This window comes from Macrobrachium rosenbergii, chromosome 50, assembly GCF_040412425.1.
Source record: "Macrobrachium rosenbergii isolate ZJJX-2024 chromosome 50, ASM4041242v1, whole genome shotgun sequence".
NCBI lineage: Eukaryota > Metazoa > Arthropoda > Malacostraca > Decapoda > Palaemonidae > Macrobrachium > Macrobrachium rosenbergii.
In genome coordinates, this window is record NC_089790.1 from 3,871,937 (window position 1) to 3,888,333 (window position 16,397).

At 39.3% G+C, this 16,397-nt stretch overlaps 1 protein-coding gene across 1 annotated transcript in view; it reads right to left on the reverse strand.

Annotated features, from left to right (window-relative positions):
- LOC136832506 (gamma-soluble NSF attachment protein-like) overlaps positions 1-13,801 on the reverse strand; it is a 32,529-nt gene extending 18,728 nt beyond the window's left edge. Inside the window, exons 1-7 of the mRNA XM_067093414.1 lie at positions 13,684-13,801; positions 9,706-9,773; positions 7,313-7,397; positions 7,012-7,029; positions 5,278-5,556; positions 4,675-4,739; positions 4,203-4,315 (exon numbers count right to left, since the gene is read on the reverse strand). Of these exons, the coding sequence (XP_066949515.1) occupies positions 4,203-4,315; positions 4,675-4,739; positions 5,278-5,556; positions 7,012-7,029; positions 7,313-7,397; positions 9,706-9,773; positions 13,684-13,745 (690 nt within the window). The 5' untranslated portion in view covers positions 13,746-13,801. The remainder of the gene's footprint in view (positions 1-4,202; positions 4,316-4,674; positions 4,740-5,277; positions 5,557-7,011; positions 7,030-7,312; positions 7,398-9,705; positions 9,774-13,683) is intronic.
- Positions 13,802-16,397: the final 2,596 nt, after the last annotated feature.

Below are 16,397 nucleotides of genomic sequence, written 5' to 3' on the forward strand. Positions count from 1 at the left end.
CTTAGCTGAGGCAAGGGCAAAGAGGAAAAGTGACTTCCTGGTGAGGTCCCTGAAGGAAGCTTGATGAGGAGGTTCGAATTTTTTAGACATTAAGAATTTCAAAACTATGTCTAGATTCCAACTGGGAGGTTTCGAAGTCCTGAATTTTGACGTTTCAAAAGACCTTATAAGGTCATGAAGGTCTCTGTTTTCCGAGATATTCAGATCTCTGTGTCTGAAAACCGAAGATAACATACTCCTGTATCCCTTAATTGTGGATACAGCGAGGTTGCAATGTTCCCTCAGGAAGATAAAGAAATCAGCAATGTTTGTCACAGAGGTACTGGAAGAGGATATCTTATTGGTCCTGCACCATCTTCTAAAGACCTCCCACTTCGACTGGTAGACGCTTGAAGGGTTGAGGATCTCCTGGCTCTTGCAATAGCCTTCGCAGCTTTGTGCGAAAAACCCTTCGCTCTGACCAGACCTTCGATAGTCTGAAGGCAGTTAGACTGAGAGCGGGGAGATTCTTGTGGAATCTGTTGAAGTGGGGCTGTTTGAGAAGATCGTTCCTGTGTGGAAGCGATCTTGGAAAATCTACTATCCATTCCAGTACCTCTGTGAACCAGTCTTGAGCTGGCCAAAACGGGGCTACCAGTGTCAGTCTCGCGCCTTCGATGATGCAAACTTTCTTACCACTTCTCCTAGGATCTTGAATGGGGGAAAGGCATATCCGTCTAATCCTGTCCAATCTAGGAGAAGACTGTCTATTGCAACTGCTCTCGGGTCCGATATCGGAGAGCAGTAGTTTTCTAGCCTTGCATTCCAGTGGGTTGCAAAAAGGTCGATATTCGGCCTTCCCCACAGGTTCCACAGTCTTTCGCAGACTTCTGAATGGAGAGTCCACTCTGTGGGAAGGACCTGATCCTTCCTGCTGAGAAGGTCGGCCCTCACATTCCTCTCTCCCTGTACAAATCTGGTGAGGAGTCTGATCCTCCTCTCCTGAGCCCATAACAGCAACGTTTTGCCGTTTCGTAAAGGGAGAAGGAGTGTGTTCCTCCCTGTTTCCTTATATAAGCCAGGGCAGTAGTGTTGTCTGAGTTCACTTGGACTACTTGTCCTGCGACAAGGAACTCGAACTTGATGAGAGCCAAATGAACTGCTGATAGCTCTTTCTTGTTGATGTGCCAGTTCACCTGGTCTCCCTCCCAGGTGCCTGACACTTCTCTCGACCCTAGTGTTGCCCCCATCCCGACTCGAGGCGTCTGAGAACAACACTAGGGTAGGGCTCGGTAACTGAAGAGACAGTCCTTGGCATAATTTTCGGGAGGGTCTAACCACCAGTTGAGATCCTCTTTTATCTTGTCCGAAATTTGGAACAAAGTTGCTAAGTCCTGAGACTTTTGGTCCCAACTCTCCTTTAGGAAAAACTGAAGAGGTCTCAGATGAAGTTTTCCTAAGGAGACGAACTGTTCCAGAGAGGAAATGGTCCCCAGCAAACTCATCCACTCCCTCGCTGAACAATGTTTTCTCCTTAGAAAAACTGTCACCTTTTCTATGCAGCGATCTATTCTCTCTTGGGATGGAAAGGCTAGAAAATCCCGAGAATCCATCAGAATCCCCAGGTAAACAATGCTCTGCTCGGAACAACCTGGGATTTCTGAAGGTTTACTAATAGTCCAAGGGACTGTGTCATATTTAGGGTGATCGATAAGTACTCCAGACAACTGTCCTTTGATTGAGCTCGAATCAGCCAATCGTCGAGATACATTGATATCCTCACTCCCTCTAAGTGAAGCCAGCGTGCCACATTCCTTAAGATGCCCGTGAACACTTGTGGGGCCGTCGAAAGACCAAGCACAGGGACCTGAATTGAAAAACTTTTCCCGAATCACGAACCTCAGGAACTTTCTTGACGAGGGATGAATGGGAATGTGGAAGTAGGCGTCCTGCAGGTCCAGGAGACCATCCAATCCCCTGGACGAAGAGCTGCAAGAACCGAAGAGGTAGTCTCCATTTTGAATTTCGTCTTGATTATGAAGAAATTCAGGCGCTTACATCCAGAACCGGTCTCCAACCCCGAGGATTTCGGAACCAGAAAAAGACGGTTGTAAAACCCGGGGAATGGAGGTCTTGAACAGTTCTATTGCTTCCTTTTCTAACATTTGTTCCACTGCTAGAAAAAGAGCCTGGTTCTTGATGGGATCCCTGTAGCTGGCGGATAACTCCTGGGAGTTGATGTTAAAGGAGGACTTTCCCTGAAGGGGATAAGGTAGCCTCTTCTTAAAATGGAGAGGGACCAGTCGTCCGCCCCCTCTCTGTGCCCAGACCTCGGCGAATTGTAGCAGTCTGGCACCCACTGTCGTCTGGAGTACTCGTTCTTCATTTGGTCCTTCTGATAGAACGAGAGGAAGACCTTCCCTCTCCTCTCTGGTCTTTTGCTCCTGAAGGAGGGTCTGGACGAAGGACCACCTCGAAAGGGCTCCTGAAAGGGAGCCTTCTCCTTCTTGGCGAAAGGGGACGGCAGGTCTGACCCTCTTCGAAGACTGGGCCAAAAGGTCTTGTGTCGCCTTTTCAGATAACGAGGAGAGAAATCTCCTTCACCAAGTTTTGAGGAAAAAGGTGAGGAGAAAAAGGAGCAAACAGAAGAGAGGATCTCTGAAGAGGAGACACAGACTTCGTGAGGAAAGAGCTGAATACTGACCTCTTCTTCAGAATAGCAGCTCCGAATAAGGCAGCGACTTCATGAACCGTCCCTCACTGCTTTGTCCAAGCAAGACAAAACACTCACGAAGTCATCCAAACACAGGAATTCGGGATCCCGAGTCCTGTTGGCCAAAGCTCCAAGAGACCAATCCATAAAGTTGAACACCTCCACAACTCTAAAAGACCCTTGAGGAGATGATCCATTTCACTCATTCCCCAAGTCGCCTTCGCTGAAGAAAGGGAAAGTCTCCTGGAGGAGTCAACTAGATTAGAGAAATCTCGTCAGCAGATGTGGGGAGCCCCAACCCCATAGGCTCCTTGGTCTCATACCACATTCCTGATTTTCCCAAAAGTTTCAAAGGAGGGAAAGAGAAAACCGTCTTGCTTGCATCCTTCTTAGACTGCATCCACTCCCTACTCCTTTAAAGGCCTTCCTCATTGAAATCGTAGGGCGCATCTTGACAAACGAAGAGGGTCTAGTTGACTTGGTGCTGTCCCACAAAGATCCCGGAGAAGGAGGGGCAGCATGACAAAGAGAATCTCCAAACTCCTGAATTAAAGTAGAAGCCAACCGTTTGTAATCCGAAACTCCAGCGTCCTTAGGAGAATCCTCTTCTGAAACTTCCTCCAAAGCAGCAGGCGGAGAGGAAGGCTTAAGAGAAGAAGAGCGCCTATCAGGAGAAGCGAGCCTGGAAGGAGAAGCACTCCTGTCCAACGAAGAGCGCCTACCAGGAGAATGGCGCCTGACCCGGACGGGCGCCTGTCAGGAGAGGGGTCCTGTCCACTGATGAGAGCCTTCCAGGAGAGGAGGCCTAAAGCGAGGGCGCTTGGTAGGAGAGCGGCGCCTGCCGGAAGGAGGGAGCTTGGAAAGGCGGCGCCTGCCCAAAGGAGAAGTACAGTGAGGCGAAGTGCGCCTGGAAGGAGAGGCGCTTCTCTCCGATGACGAGCGCCTGGAAGAAGTGCGCCTGCTGGGAGACTGGCGCCTGTTCGGCGAAGAGAGTCTACGAGACGAAGAAAACTTGCTGGACGAAGGAAGCTTGGCAGGAGAAGAGCGACGAGTTGAAGACGAGAGCTTCCTGGAACTCTTGACAGGAAGAAAGTCATCCTTCCTACGAGAAGAGGAGTCAGACATCTTAATGAACAATCCAAAAGCAAATCCAAAAAACAGTCCACAATAGCGTATGCCAAACCAAAGATCCAATACGTCACCAAAATCAGGCCAAAAAGATCCTCAGCAAGCGAGAAAACGAAAATCAAATCAGGAGGAACCAACAACAGATGTTGCGGAACCAGCGACAGAGAAAATCTGATTAGAAAACGGAATGGTTCCTATTCCGCCACCCAGCGGCGGGTATGGTTGATCACCTGACCTACCTGTGCGTGTGCCGCGAGTTTTGAAATTCTGTCGGGGAACGCGTCGGAGACTATAGCTAAGTATATATCTGACGGGTAAGTTGCATGTACAAAACTTAGTAACAAGCATTATACTTCAATATGGAAACAAAGTTAATGCATACTTCTTCTGCTTCACAGTATGATCCCCATTCACGGTATGCTTTTTCTGCAGCTACTGGATCTCCTCTGGCTAGCTGCACCAAAACGAGTGCTACAGTCAGTCGGCCAATGGCAGCTGAAAGAAAAATAGCTGCTTCACACCAATGCATTTCTGAATCCTACAAGGTTTCACTGATTCCTAAGTTTCTACAGAAAACAATCACTAACTAGTGAAAGAATTTCTTGACAGTGTTTATAACTGAAAATCAAATTTTCCATGCATATGAGTTCTCCAAATACCTGTAAGTTTACCGGTTATATGCTTTATTTGTACAAGTTACTGAAAGAGCATGCCATAAAAGCTACTGACAGGAATGTCAAGATAAGTATATTAACTGAATATAGCTTCTATAACTATAAATGTTTTTGAGCAGCACACACCTGCTTTACTGGAAATCAATTTGTTTATTATGTGAAAGAATGAATAAAACTTACGCATATTCTCTCCAGCCTGATGGTAACTAATCTCTCGTCTGATGGAATCAGTAGTGGCATCATATCTAACGTGAAATACATAACATCATTACCAAAGGGGCATAAAGTTCAAGTTGTCTTATTAATTTCAAATATCATAATTACAATATAAGTGTACACTTTGTCTTTGATATGTATGAACTGAACAATGTCTTATAGATCCATTTCTCTACTGCATCTATACCCATTGCTTATGAAATCACACATTATATATAACTTTTTAAATGTAAGGAAATATTTAAGAATTTTATTGTAGGCTGCAAACTACTGCCTAATTACCTGTGTGCACCACTCATTCAAGGAGTAATCCTTTGAGCCAGCCCCAAGATAGAGTAGGAACAGACTGATGGTCTTGTTAAACAACTATAGAACATCAATAACTTTAGTACTCTGAAGAAAGCACTTGTAATTTAAAAAGTGCGAATAATGGCCTTCAAAGGGATACACTCCGTGTTTCCTCTCTCCTTTAATGTTTTGTTTTTAAACATTTATATGCTTGTAAAAATATATCTACTATACAGGAAGCAAATTCTAGCAGAAAAAGACACTGAAATGTTCACATACTTCTGAAGTTTAAGATTGATCCTTGACACCTTGCACTGGAATTCTGCTGCCTGCCTGGGTCTATCCTCCGTCATGACAATGTCGACAGCATGCTCATACATATGAAGTGCCTTCTCTGGCAAATGACCTTCAATCATCTTAGCACCCTTGTCAAGAGATAAAGCTGCTGTGTCAGGCACCCCATGCTCTTGATACATGCAAGCTGCTCTTTCACATACTTTGAAAATCGTTTCCATGTCTCCCATCTCCTTGCTAACCAATGCAGCTTGATCCAAACATCTGTAAGAATTAACAATTGGAATGAAGTTGAAGGTATTTTATCATATTTCTGAATCTTCAAATCTGCTATCAGTCATAATGTGACAGAAGCTACATGCACTTAGAAGGTATCTTCCACAAACTGCACTAAGTTCACAATAAGTAAAAAATACTATTCTAAAGCATGTACATCAAGCACTTAGTCTGTTAATGCTATTCCCCTCTATACAGCCAACAAAACCACTATAATATGAGTCAAACAGGCACTTTGACTTGGTTGAGTAAGCGCCTTATGAAAACAAAATTTTTTTCAGAAATTTGTTTTCTTAATGCCCAAATTGTTTGATACTGATGAAATTCTCAGACTTTACCTCAAAACATTACCAGAATCAAGATCACAATTAAATTTTTTTTCAGCAAAGTGTAGTCCTAATGTCAGCCTATCTACCATAGCCTACATTATTTCACAAAGCGATTAAAAGATTCCAATCAGTCCCTTCTCACAGTTCTCCCCTGTAGGGGGGTAGTGCCATCAGGGCACCTCACACGATGCACTGTAGGCATTACTAAAGGTTCTTTGCAGCGTCTGTTCGGCCCCTAGCTGCAACCCCTTTCATTCCTTTTACTGTACCTCCATTCACATTATATTTCTTCCATTTTGCTATCCACCCTCTCCTTTGGACTAAACTCTATATTCCGTGCCATTCTCAGAGTTATCATCAAAGTACGATCGGTCTTTAAAATTTTCTGGTGCCTGTAAAAGCCCAGCGGAGACTATGACGTATTATACTCCCAAGGGGTTGCAAGAAGGACATGTCCAAGCTATCTCCATTATTATCTTATCTGCTTATGGAACTTCTGCAATCTCCATCATCATGCATTCATAATTCTGACTGTTTGTCCAACTTTTTCTATATGATGAAAATAAATTATTTTCTTTCAGAGATTCTGGTTACTGTATTTTCAGGGTGACTGGAAATCTTGGACCCTTTCACAGACACTGTCAAATGATAAAAAAGGAAACCCTTGAACACTGCTCAAGTTGGATTAATAATATATATGAATGAATGCAATAAAGAAAATGTTAGTCATTTACAATTTCTTGAAAGTGAATTATTCCTCAGAAATTAGGTGAATGTTTGTTAATTTCTTCATATAAAGAGCTTGACCCCTGATCTTTGTTCCTAAATCTACAAAACACTAGTTTCAAAATATTTTCAAAACAGAATATCCAAAAGGCGATTAATGATGGAAATTTCCACTTAGTCAAAAATAAAGGAAAACTTGTTAGAAATGTTAAAGGTCAATAAAATTCACTTATTACAACATAGAAATGTTAAAGGTCAATGGGATTCACTTATTACAACAAAGTCAAAATGATGGTAATTTCCACTTAGTCAAAAATAAAGGAAAACTTGTTAGAAATGTTAAAGGTCAATGGAATTCACTTATTACAACAAGGTCACCATTACTTACTTGCCCGCAGAAAAGAATCTGTGCAAATTGTTAAGAAAATAAACAGATTCAATAAACTGTGTAATTTTTCAACAAGTCATATATTTTATTAGTTGCAGTCACATGTGGAAACTATAAACCATATTATAAAGTAACTTTTACCAACTGCAAATCTACACAGCAGTTCTAAGGGAAACTTGCATTTTCTAAATCAAATTACAATTACAACTCTAAATCAAATTACAAAAATTATTATATGACAAAATTTTCACTATAAAATTAAAGTCTGAAAGCTCTACAATTATGCAGAATAAAAGGATACGATCTGTTGAGCTTGTAATTTTCCACAGCCTTCATCAGACACTCTCGACACTGTGAATACTGCTTCGCTGTTTTGTAGCATGTTGCTGAAAGAAGAAACAATCCCACCATTACAAAAAACATATCAAATACCCACTGCTCTCTCATTTCAAAACAATGCCTCTGATTATTTACACAAAATATGGTACAGTATTCATAAAACTTACAGAAATTAATGTATATTAAATATAACAACTAGGCAATTTCCAGATCTTGTCAGAATACAAGAGGATGCATGGTAAAACATGTTTCAATTGGGACAATTACTTATAGTAAGCAATTACATCACTGCTCTACGACTGTACATTCACCATGGACAAAATTAAAAATATTTTATTTTCATGACAAAAGGCTTGTTTTGATTTTCTGAGGAAGGCATTTTACTATCTTCAAGTGAACACATAACATTGTTTCCTTTTTTGAGCAAAAATGGAAGTCGGTTTAAAGTACACTCGTTTAAAGCTGTAAGTTAAAAAATGAAGTGGAGGTGAATAATTTTAAAAAGAAAAATATGATGTACATAACTGGAAAAATGTTTACCAACCCACTTCTCATACAATGTAATTCTATAGTAACTATGAGTGAAGAACAGACTAAAATTTTATACAAATTAGTTACTCCATTTGATACTTTGTCTCAAAATTAATGCTAAGGAGCTGTAATTCTGAGACAATCTGAATATTAGACATTCATCAACTAAGTTGATCTCATTTCCTTTGGCACTTTACCACTATATGTGAAAATCTATTGTATTTCATTCTGAAGTAAAACTTCTTCAGGAATCTTTTTCAAGTGACTGGCCATGAATTCTACAAATATCAATATAACACACACACACATGAGAAAACATGGGTTTAAAAGAATTTAAAAGCTGTACTATAATGCAGTACAACATACAGTACTCTATGGGATCTCTTAAGATAATCATTTACTGGCACAGCACAATGTAAAGTAAAGGGACTACTTTCAAAACAGGTTCTTGACCCAATCCCCACCAAATAACCCCATATTTATCATAACACTGACATGTTACTTATTGAACTTGCACTCAATAAGAATGGTTAAAAATTCTGCTTAGCTTAATATGAAATTATACTACATATAGTATAAGATATAAAACATTGTTTGAAACTGCAATGGCATTAGTATGCTGATCATCATTGACATCTAATAATTCATGACAACAGATGTCAAAACTGTAACCATATTGTGGAACAATCAACACAAAGTGCTAATTCTTCTTGTAATGTTATTACTGTTGTCACAGTAACCAAGGAATTTTAAGAAATCAATCAATATTTATAAATTAAAGAGCCTCTTCTCTGCAGTATTTCTGTTAGCCATTTAAGTAACCTCTCTTATGAATCCCCATAAGTTTACAAAACCCAAGAGAAAAAGAAAAACAATTTACTACTTAAAAGGGTTTTGAGAGTGCAATATACATATACACACTATATTTTATAGATTAGGTGGCATAATTATTCTATAATCTACTAAATATTTGAAAACCCACATAAAATTGTTTCAGTGGACAACTCAACACAAAAAAATCAAGGAAAGTCAGGAATTAATGTAGAATAAGTAACCAACTACTCAAAAGAGCTGGCTATGATTTTACAATACAGGCACTTGAGTTTTGGGTACTATGCTTTCACATGCATTGCATTAAATGAAAGTTTTGAACAAATTCAGCTCTGCAAAGTGAGCATACTTTGCAGAATTTGCTCAATACTGTAAAGCAATTTTCACTTATGATGAAAAACCCTTCCCTTACCAATCATTTTGTTCATTCTCTCTATAGCAAAGTACAACAGTGCCCTGCGCAACACACCACTGATGTTATTACTGGTTCTCTGCATCCTTTTTTCAACCACTGGATACATGCTCTTTGCTGTTTAATTTTCACCCTTCGTTCTCAGTGCTTTCCTATGTGCTGCACCTTCTTTAACTTTACCTTGCTCTAATTTCCACCTTATATTCACAAACAAATGCTTTATATCAGCTTTGTGAGTGTGCATACATGGTGACTTGCTGGTTTCATTTAACTAATTTATAAAAAAAAAAAAAAAATTTCAGTCACTCTTTCACTGACCTAAAAGTGTCTCTTTTTTTCTTCAGAGACAGTCAAGTAATATTGGCCAGACAATTACATCCCTCATTTACTTTTTGGAGATGATCGATTTGCAGCATGCTCGATTTTATGAATTTTCATTTTCCTCTTTCCCTTTTATTACCCACCACATTAAACTATGTCTTCATTAATTAACAAAAGAACAGCAAACTTTAAAACGCAGCCCTACATTATCTCTGAATCCTGTTAATGGCTACATGAACAAGAATAATACAAAGTTTTACCTGCAGCATTATATTCATCTGCAGCTATATCATAGTCCGGTTTCCATTTCAGTAAGCTCGTCTTGAGGCTGAAAAAATAAAGCATATAAAAATGTTATAAATATAAGAGCAAAAATCTTAATTGAATTGAAACTATAAGTATGAAGATGACAGGTCCTAAAAGGTGCATTGCATGTCAAGTTTTTGTAAATCAGGTATAGTATGGCAAAGATGGATAATTTCTTTACCATATCCTACAATAAATAGGTCCCTACGTATATTTAGTTCTTAATTTACCAAATAAATATAATACAATTCAGTTTACTGAAATATAACACAATAAAATACTGCATAAAATTTTTCAAAACTAAAACTGTTTTGTATAAACCCATCACTTTATGATAGCCTTAAATGTGCACCAGCTCATTTTCAGGCACATTCAAAAGCAGCTGAAGAAGGGTTTCCACTCTGTCATCTGCATATCTGGGTTCCAAAGCACCTTCCCTTGGCAGTAAAATAATACAATGACTTGTCTGAATTACTCCAAAGAAAGAGTGAGGTTTGGAGGAAAGTAATGACCAATTTTGTAAATACAGGCATATAGGGTTGTATTTGCTTCATCATACACATCACTTTATGACAGCCTAAGTTACTAAAGGTGTCAGAGGGATATTTTCATAGTTACAGTTAAGGGGAGTTTTTGGAGCCAAACAAACCACTGGAATAAGCAACCTCATGGTCCAAAAGTTTTCAGGGCTAAAAGGGAGTCATGAAAACAGAGGAGTCTGCTTAAAAACCATTACTGAAAGGTTATGAGCAGGAGAATAGAGACAAAGGAGCTTACTTTAGCAAGTAAGGTAGAGACAATCTGATCAGCAGCAATAATAAGGCCAATGAGGGAAGTGTCAAAGGACTAGTGAATAATATCTATCAAATAAAATCACACAAAGTATAAGATTTACAGGAAGCATAATCAATAAACGTGTCTACTTCCAAACTGGCTTTAAAGGCCATGGATATGGATACCACTCTGCTCTCATGATCCCTGACTTTAAAATTCAGTTCTGGTGATTCTGTAGTGTCTTGACAAGCTTTCAATATGGCCTGTCTTAAGTTAAAGAGATACAATAACACCTCAATTTACCAGGCTTCTTTATTTATCACCTACATTAATAAAATTTTTTGCCAGGTTACTTTTTACGACATAATGCATGATAAATTTCTTAGATTGGATGGTAAACGTAACTCTGAAGCCTCTGTACATACAAATGCTCAATATTTTGGCAATTCTTGGCTGGATAGGGCAAGCAACTCAACTCCTTGCAAGAAGTTTGTCTTGATAAACAAATCCTTTAGGGGAGCAGAGAGTGTACCTTATTCAGACCAGAGCCTTTAGATAGGATGCTTAATTGTGTAATTCACCTGCATCTGGTCATTACAACACAAACAAACCTTGGTTACTACCTATGACTCACCAAACACATGCCACTCGTGAACCTTAAGAAAGATGCTTTTCTGTCCCATGAAACATGAGCAGCTACACATGTTATGCAACCACAAGAAGTCCTGAGGAGAAAGTGTCCCAAGACTTGAAAAACTGATACTGTACTTTAGTTCTGCCGGAAAAAGAAGGCTGGCGCAATGCCATGGGCTCTTGTAGTTGTCAATACAGTACTTGGCCTAAGGTGCCACATATTCAGACAGTACTGCAAAGCACTCACTGAGCACTAAAGCATTCATTTTGATCAACACCTACGAAATCCCAGTGGGTGGGAATTACAACGTTCTCTATTTTTTTTTTGTAGACTAGGGCCTATACTCAATACTGTGGGGTTATCTCCACAACGAAGATGCCATGGAACAGCAGCAAAGATGTCACTTACAATGCCAAGAAATAGAAACATCTACAGGTATTCCAGCCAAGCTGCTGACAAATTCGGGTCGTTTCAGTTGTAAGTCATTTAGGCCACGAGCAAGTTTACATGCAAAATGGGCGCTGTGTTTAGTATCAGCCCCTTGGGGATGTATGCAAAATATAAAATAATGACGGTAAATACCATAGGCATAACGGTAAATACCATATATATAACATCTTACGTTGTTTTTGATGTTATGGCCTAAATGACTTACGGCCGAAACGACCAGGAACGCTGACAATGTAGGGGTAGGTCATGAACACATACTCTTATATTCATTGGTAATGAATATGAGAGAGAGAGAGAGAGAGAGAGAGAGAGAGAGAGAGAGAGAGAGAGAGAGAGAGAGAGAGAGAGAGAGAGAGAGAGAGAGAGAGGTGGGGGGAGGAGCCTATAAGATTATCAAAGATTCAGTTTCCCAAAAAAACCAGCGATCATGCTTTGGCCTATCTTCCTATTTGCAGATCCTCTCCAATGCAAAAGAGACAAGTTAGCACACTCACAGAACAACCAAAATAATTATTACATTCACAACAAGGACTTATGTTGCCACGCCCCTGCTCAAGTTCTACACTTTTTATTTTCCTCCACTGCAAAAGCACACAAAACACTATAAATATAAAACAAAAAATGGCTTTAACTCCTACATATTTTCTCTTACTCTCTTCTGTCATCTCCACATATATACATTTGCGCTTTTGATGCATGGTAAAATTTTTATTTAAACTTAAGTTTCTGGTGATCTAAAGTGAATTTTTCAGTTTTGTACATTTTTCTTAAAATTAATTTTTTTATCGCCCTTCTTTTGTATGGTTTATCCATATAATTAATAACAGTATTCTAATGAGAATAGTAATCTAATGAGAAAAATACATTGTCCTTTGTGTATCACAAGAATAGGTCATTGTTTGGTGAACAAAATCTACTGGAAGTGTGTTGCAGAACTATTTTGAGTGAGTGTAATTAGCTGTTTTCAGACAGCAGCCAGCTTTACAACAGTGTATTCTGTTTAACAATAACTGCAATGTAAGTAATTACCAATGGTGGAGATCAAAAGATATCTTTTATAAAGCAAATAAAAAATTATCACGACTATCCATCTACTAGTACTGTAACTACTTCTACTGACACATGCCCCGCCCCCACAAAACGAACGAACTGCGGATGTCAGTTACCATGACTGGGACAAAAGGACGTGTACCTACTAGCTGCACTCAAACAATAAGGTAATGAATGGAGGCATGTTATCCCCTTGCAGTTAGGACCCAATAAAAGGATATGTCAAGCTGAGTTTTTGTGCTTCACACTGATGAGTCATGGTCCTCTAAATCAGGTCAATATAGTTGGGTTTATGGGATACAGATTTGGGGCCCATGGTCAGGTAAGGATCCAGTACAGTACTTAATGTGAGATCAGGTTAGTTAAGGTGAAGATGCAGGCTAGCCTATGGGTCCCTGTAATTGGTCTTGTAACAATTTCGTCCTTTACAGGTTAAGGTAAAGCATTTTGAGATTGGCATTGGCTGTCAGTGGACCAAACACATAGACCACGGCTTTAAATGACTGTTCGTCTCATTTTTAGGAATAACTAGACTATTTCAAACTACTCTTGCTAGGTGCAATACACTCGTTTTTTATTCTATTCTTTCCAAAACTCTCGTTATCCCGATGGAGTCCCCATAATTAATATAAACATGGGGCTGATGAAACGCAAAAATACGAGTGGTTTGCAACAACAATTACGGTCAGAAATGCATGAAACACGAGATAAGCCGTCGTAAAAATATATAATTAATGTAGACTACCCGAGAAGAAATTTTTGGCATGAAATTCAAGTACCATAATATTACAAAAAGCATGTTGGGCCTTATCTACATATAATAACCTACACAACCTACGCAGGTGATCTGACTAAGCTAAAAATCATTTCTCAACGTCATCACTGTCACAGACAGTAAGGCAGCAGGATACAATAAATGTCCATAACAAGCGCTAACAGTCAATAAATATAAGTTCTGACAGCACGTAATGGATAACGAAATGTAACTGTGACGAATGAATTCACATTCGCTCTCGAAATTTACCTCTTTTCAGCTTCTCGAATGTGAGCAAGAGCCTCTTCGATTTTCTTCTGGGTTGCAGCCATGTTTGTTATGATCGTCAAATACCAACACGAAACGTGATTATGGTGCGGTTACGTTTCCTACATCGTAATAATTATTTTTGGCGTGTAGTATGGTATATTTAATGACCATAACCAGAGCTATATTTATCAATAGAAAGAGATAAAGCAACAGAGTATTTATTTACTGAAAAGCTTAAAATATAAAACAACAAGAGCAAAAAACACATCGCAGCCTAAAATAAGTTAGTAGAAAACGACTCCAAATGATAGCAGATTTCATGCGTCTTTATCTTTTGACAGTTCTCTCAGATCGTCTGACATGCGCAAAGGGAACCAGAGATAATGAATATTCTATCACAAACACAATGGCATAATCAGATATTAATACTATAATAATTTTAACGATAAAGAAATTATAATTTTTTCTAGAAAAGCAGCTATCTGTCTATTCTCTGTCACAAAAAAATTGTAACAGGTCTGAAAAATGAAATATTTTCGTACAAATCAGCGATAAGGTTCCTGCGGTGCACTTTGATCAGTGCTGAATATAAAAAAAATGATTATGGACAGCAGGCTTGTATAATCATATCAGACTATACAGCATGTCTTTAGTTATGCTAAAATATGCTTTGCGAAATCAGGCCAATGAATATAGAAAACATTTTTTCATTTTTTAACACATGTTTTAGCAACACTGATGGCCTTCTTGTGTGGGCCCACCCCCCACCAATTCATTTGAGAACAGGATCATACAGCGTACTAATTATTGTCAAGCCCACACTGCCATAATATTAAGAAAACAAAGTCTTCTTGATTATGGTTTATGGACCGATAGCTATTGTGGTAGGTGCTATGCCCTGCACCTATAATATTCCATACCGTATGGGTGAAAGGTAAGGGAGAATGGGGAAGAAAAGTGGGAAGTCCATGAACCTGTAATAGGAGATAGAGGGTTATTATTAGAGTTTTTAGATTCAGATAACCTGAAAACCCTCCGGAAAACAGAAACATTTGCATTGCTTAGCAATCTTTTACTGTGAGGCGTTATTAAAATGGCTACTGGACTTATTCAACGACGTAAGCTAAAACGGAAAGTAAATATCTTGCTCGTAAATCCTCCAACTGGGAAAAACTTTTGCAGCAATTGCAAGTGAGGATTATATAACAAACCTATTGCCTCAATGGAACACGAGGGATACAAACATTTTTAAGGCTGTAAGTACTTTTGGGTCTCGAAACAGGATGCACATTTTCAGAGGAAAATTTGGAATGAAAAGAGCCTTCAATGCTACTTTAGAGCACATGAATTACTGCTATTCAGACAGTTTTCATAGGAAATGACATCTGTCTAGGAAACATGAGTGCATGTGTAGTAGCAGTTCCAGTGGCAATTTTGATCAACCGGCCTTGGAGCTGTTCCACGCTATCTGAAGTTTTTGAAAGGGGTGACTGATTGATTTATGAAATTTAGGCTGTCAAACCAAGCACTGGGGTACTTTCGGCCACTTAGCGCTTAAGATAGTGACAAGTGAGAGTTTGAGTGGCTGAACAGCTAGACAGACTGATCCACAAAATAAAGGATATGAAATAAAAGGATCTGAAGGAGGAACTGGGAGAAAAACCAGTTATACTAAGAAGTGATAGTCAGAGAGGCTGGACAGCAAAACTGAAGAAAGGAAGCGGAATGTGTGGTGAAAAACTAGAAAGTGGGGGTGGTAAGGGGCCGCGGAGACGCTGTAAGCACCCTTCAGGAGCGCGTACAGTGCACCACGTGAGTTGCACTGACAGCATTACCCCCTTACTTGGAGGAAGGAAGGAATATCCAATGTTACGTCATCAACTGCTCTCTCTCTCTCTCTCTCTCTCTCTCGTACAGTCCCGAAGCCAGATAACCTTTTCCACAAAAAAATTTATGTAATTAGCTTTTCCTTGTTTACAACTCTCTCAACACCGGTTGTTTACCCTTGGGTGGGTAATGTTTTAAAAAATTCTTATTATTGTTGTGGTCGTTCTCTGACTAAAGAAATCCCCAGTGTTGTTGTTGTTATTATTATTATTGGGCCACAGAAATCCAGTATCATTTGATGTCAGTGATTTGTTGGTCGACAGCAGCTTTCGCGCTTTTTGCAAGCACTGTTTCAGCGTAAAATTCTGAGGACCGACGGATTATATACATCTGTACTATCAATGTTAATTTCTTTACCCTTAATCAAAATATCTGATGACATAGTTCTTACATTTCACTAATCTTAGAAAACTGTCCCTAGCATTCAAAGCGCCTTGACATTACGCCATCTCATAGCGGTTTTAATTCGCAATCTTTCTGAAAAGGCGATAAGTACGAAGTTTTGTTCGCAGCGATTTTTCCCGTTATATTAGTTTAAAAAAGTTAAGTATATCTTAGTTTAACCAGACCACTGAGCTGATTAACAGCTCTCCTAGGGCTGGCCCGAAGGATTATACTTATTTTACGTGGCTAAGAACCAATTGGTTACCTAGCAACGGGACCTACAGCTTATTGTGGAATCCGAAGCACATTATACCGAGAGATGAATTCCTATCACCAGAAATAAATTCCTCGCATTCTTCATTGGCCGGCCGGAGAATCTAACGCGGGCCTAAGAGAGTGCTAGTCGAGTACGATATCGACCCATCCAATGAGGAACTACTTTA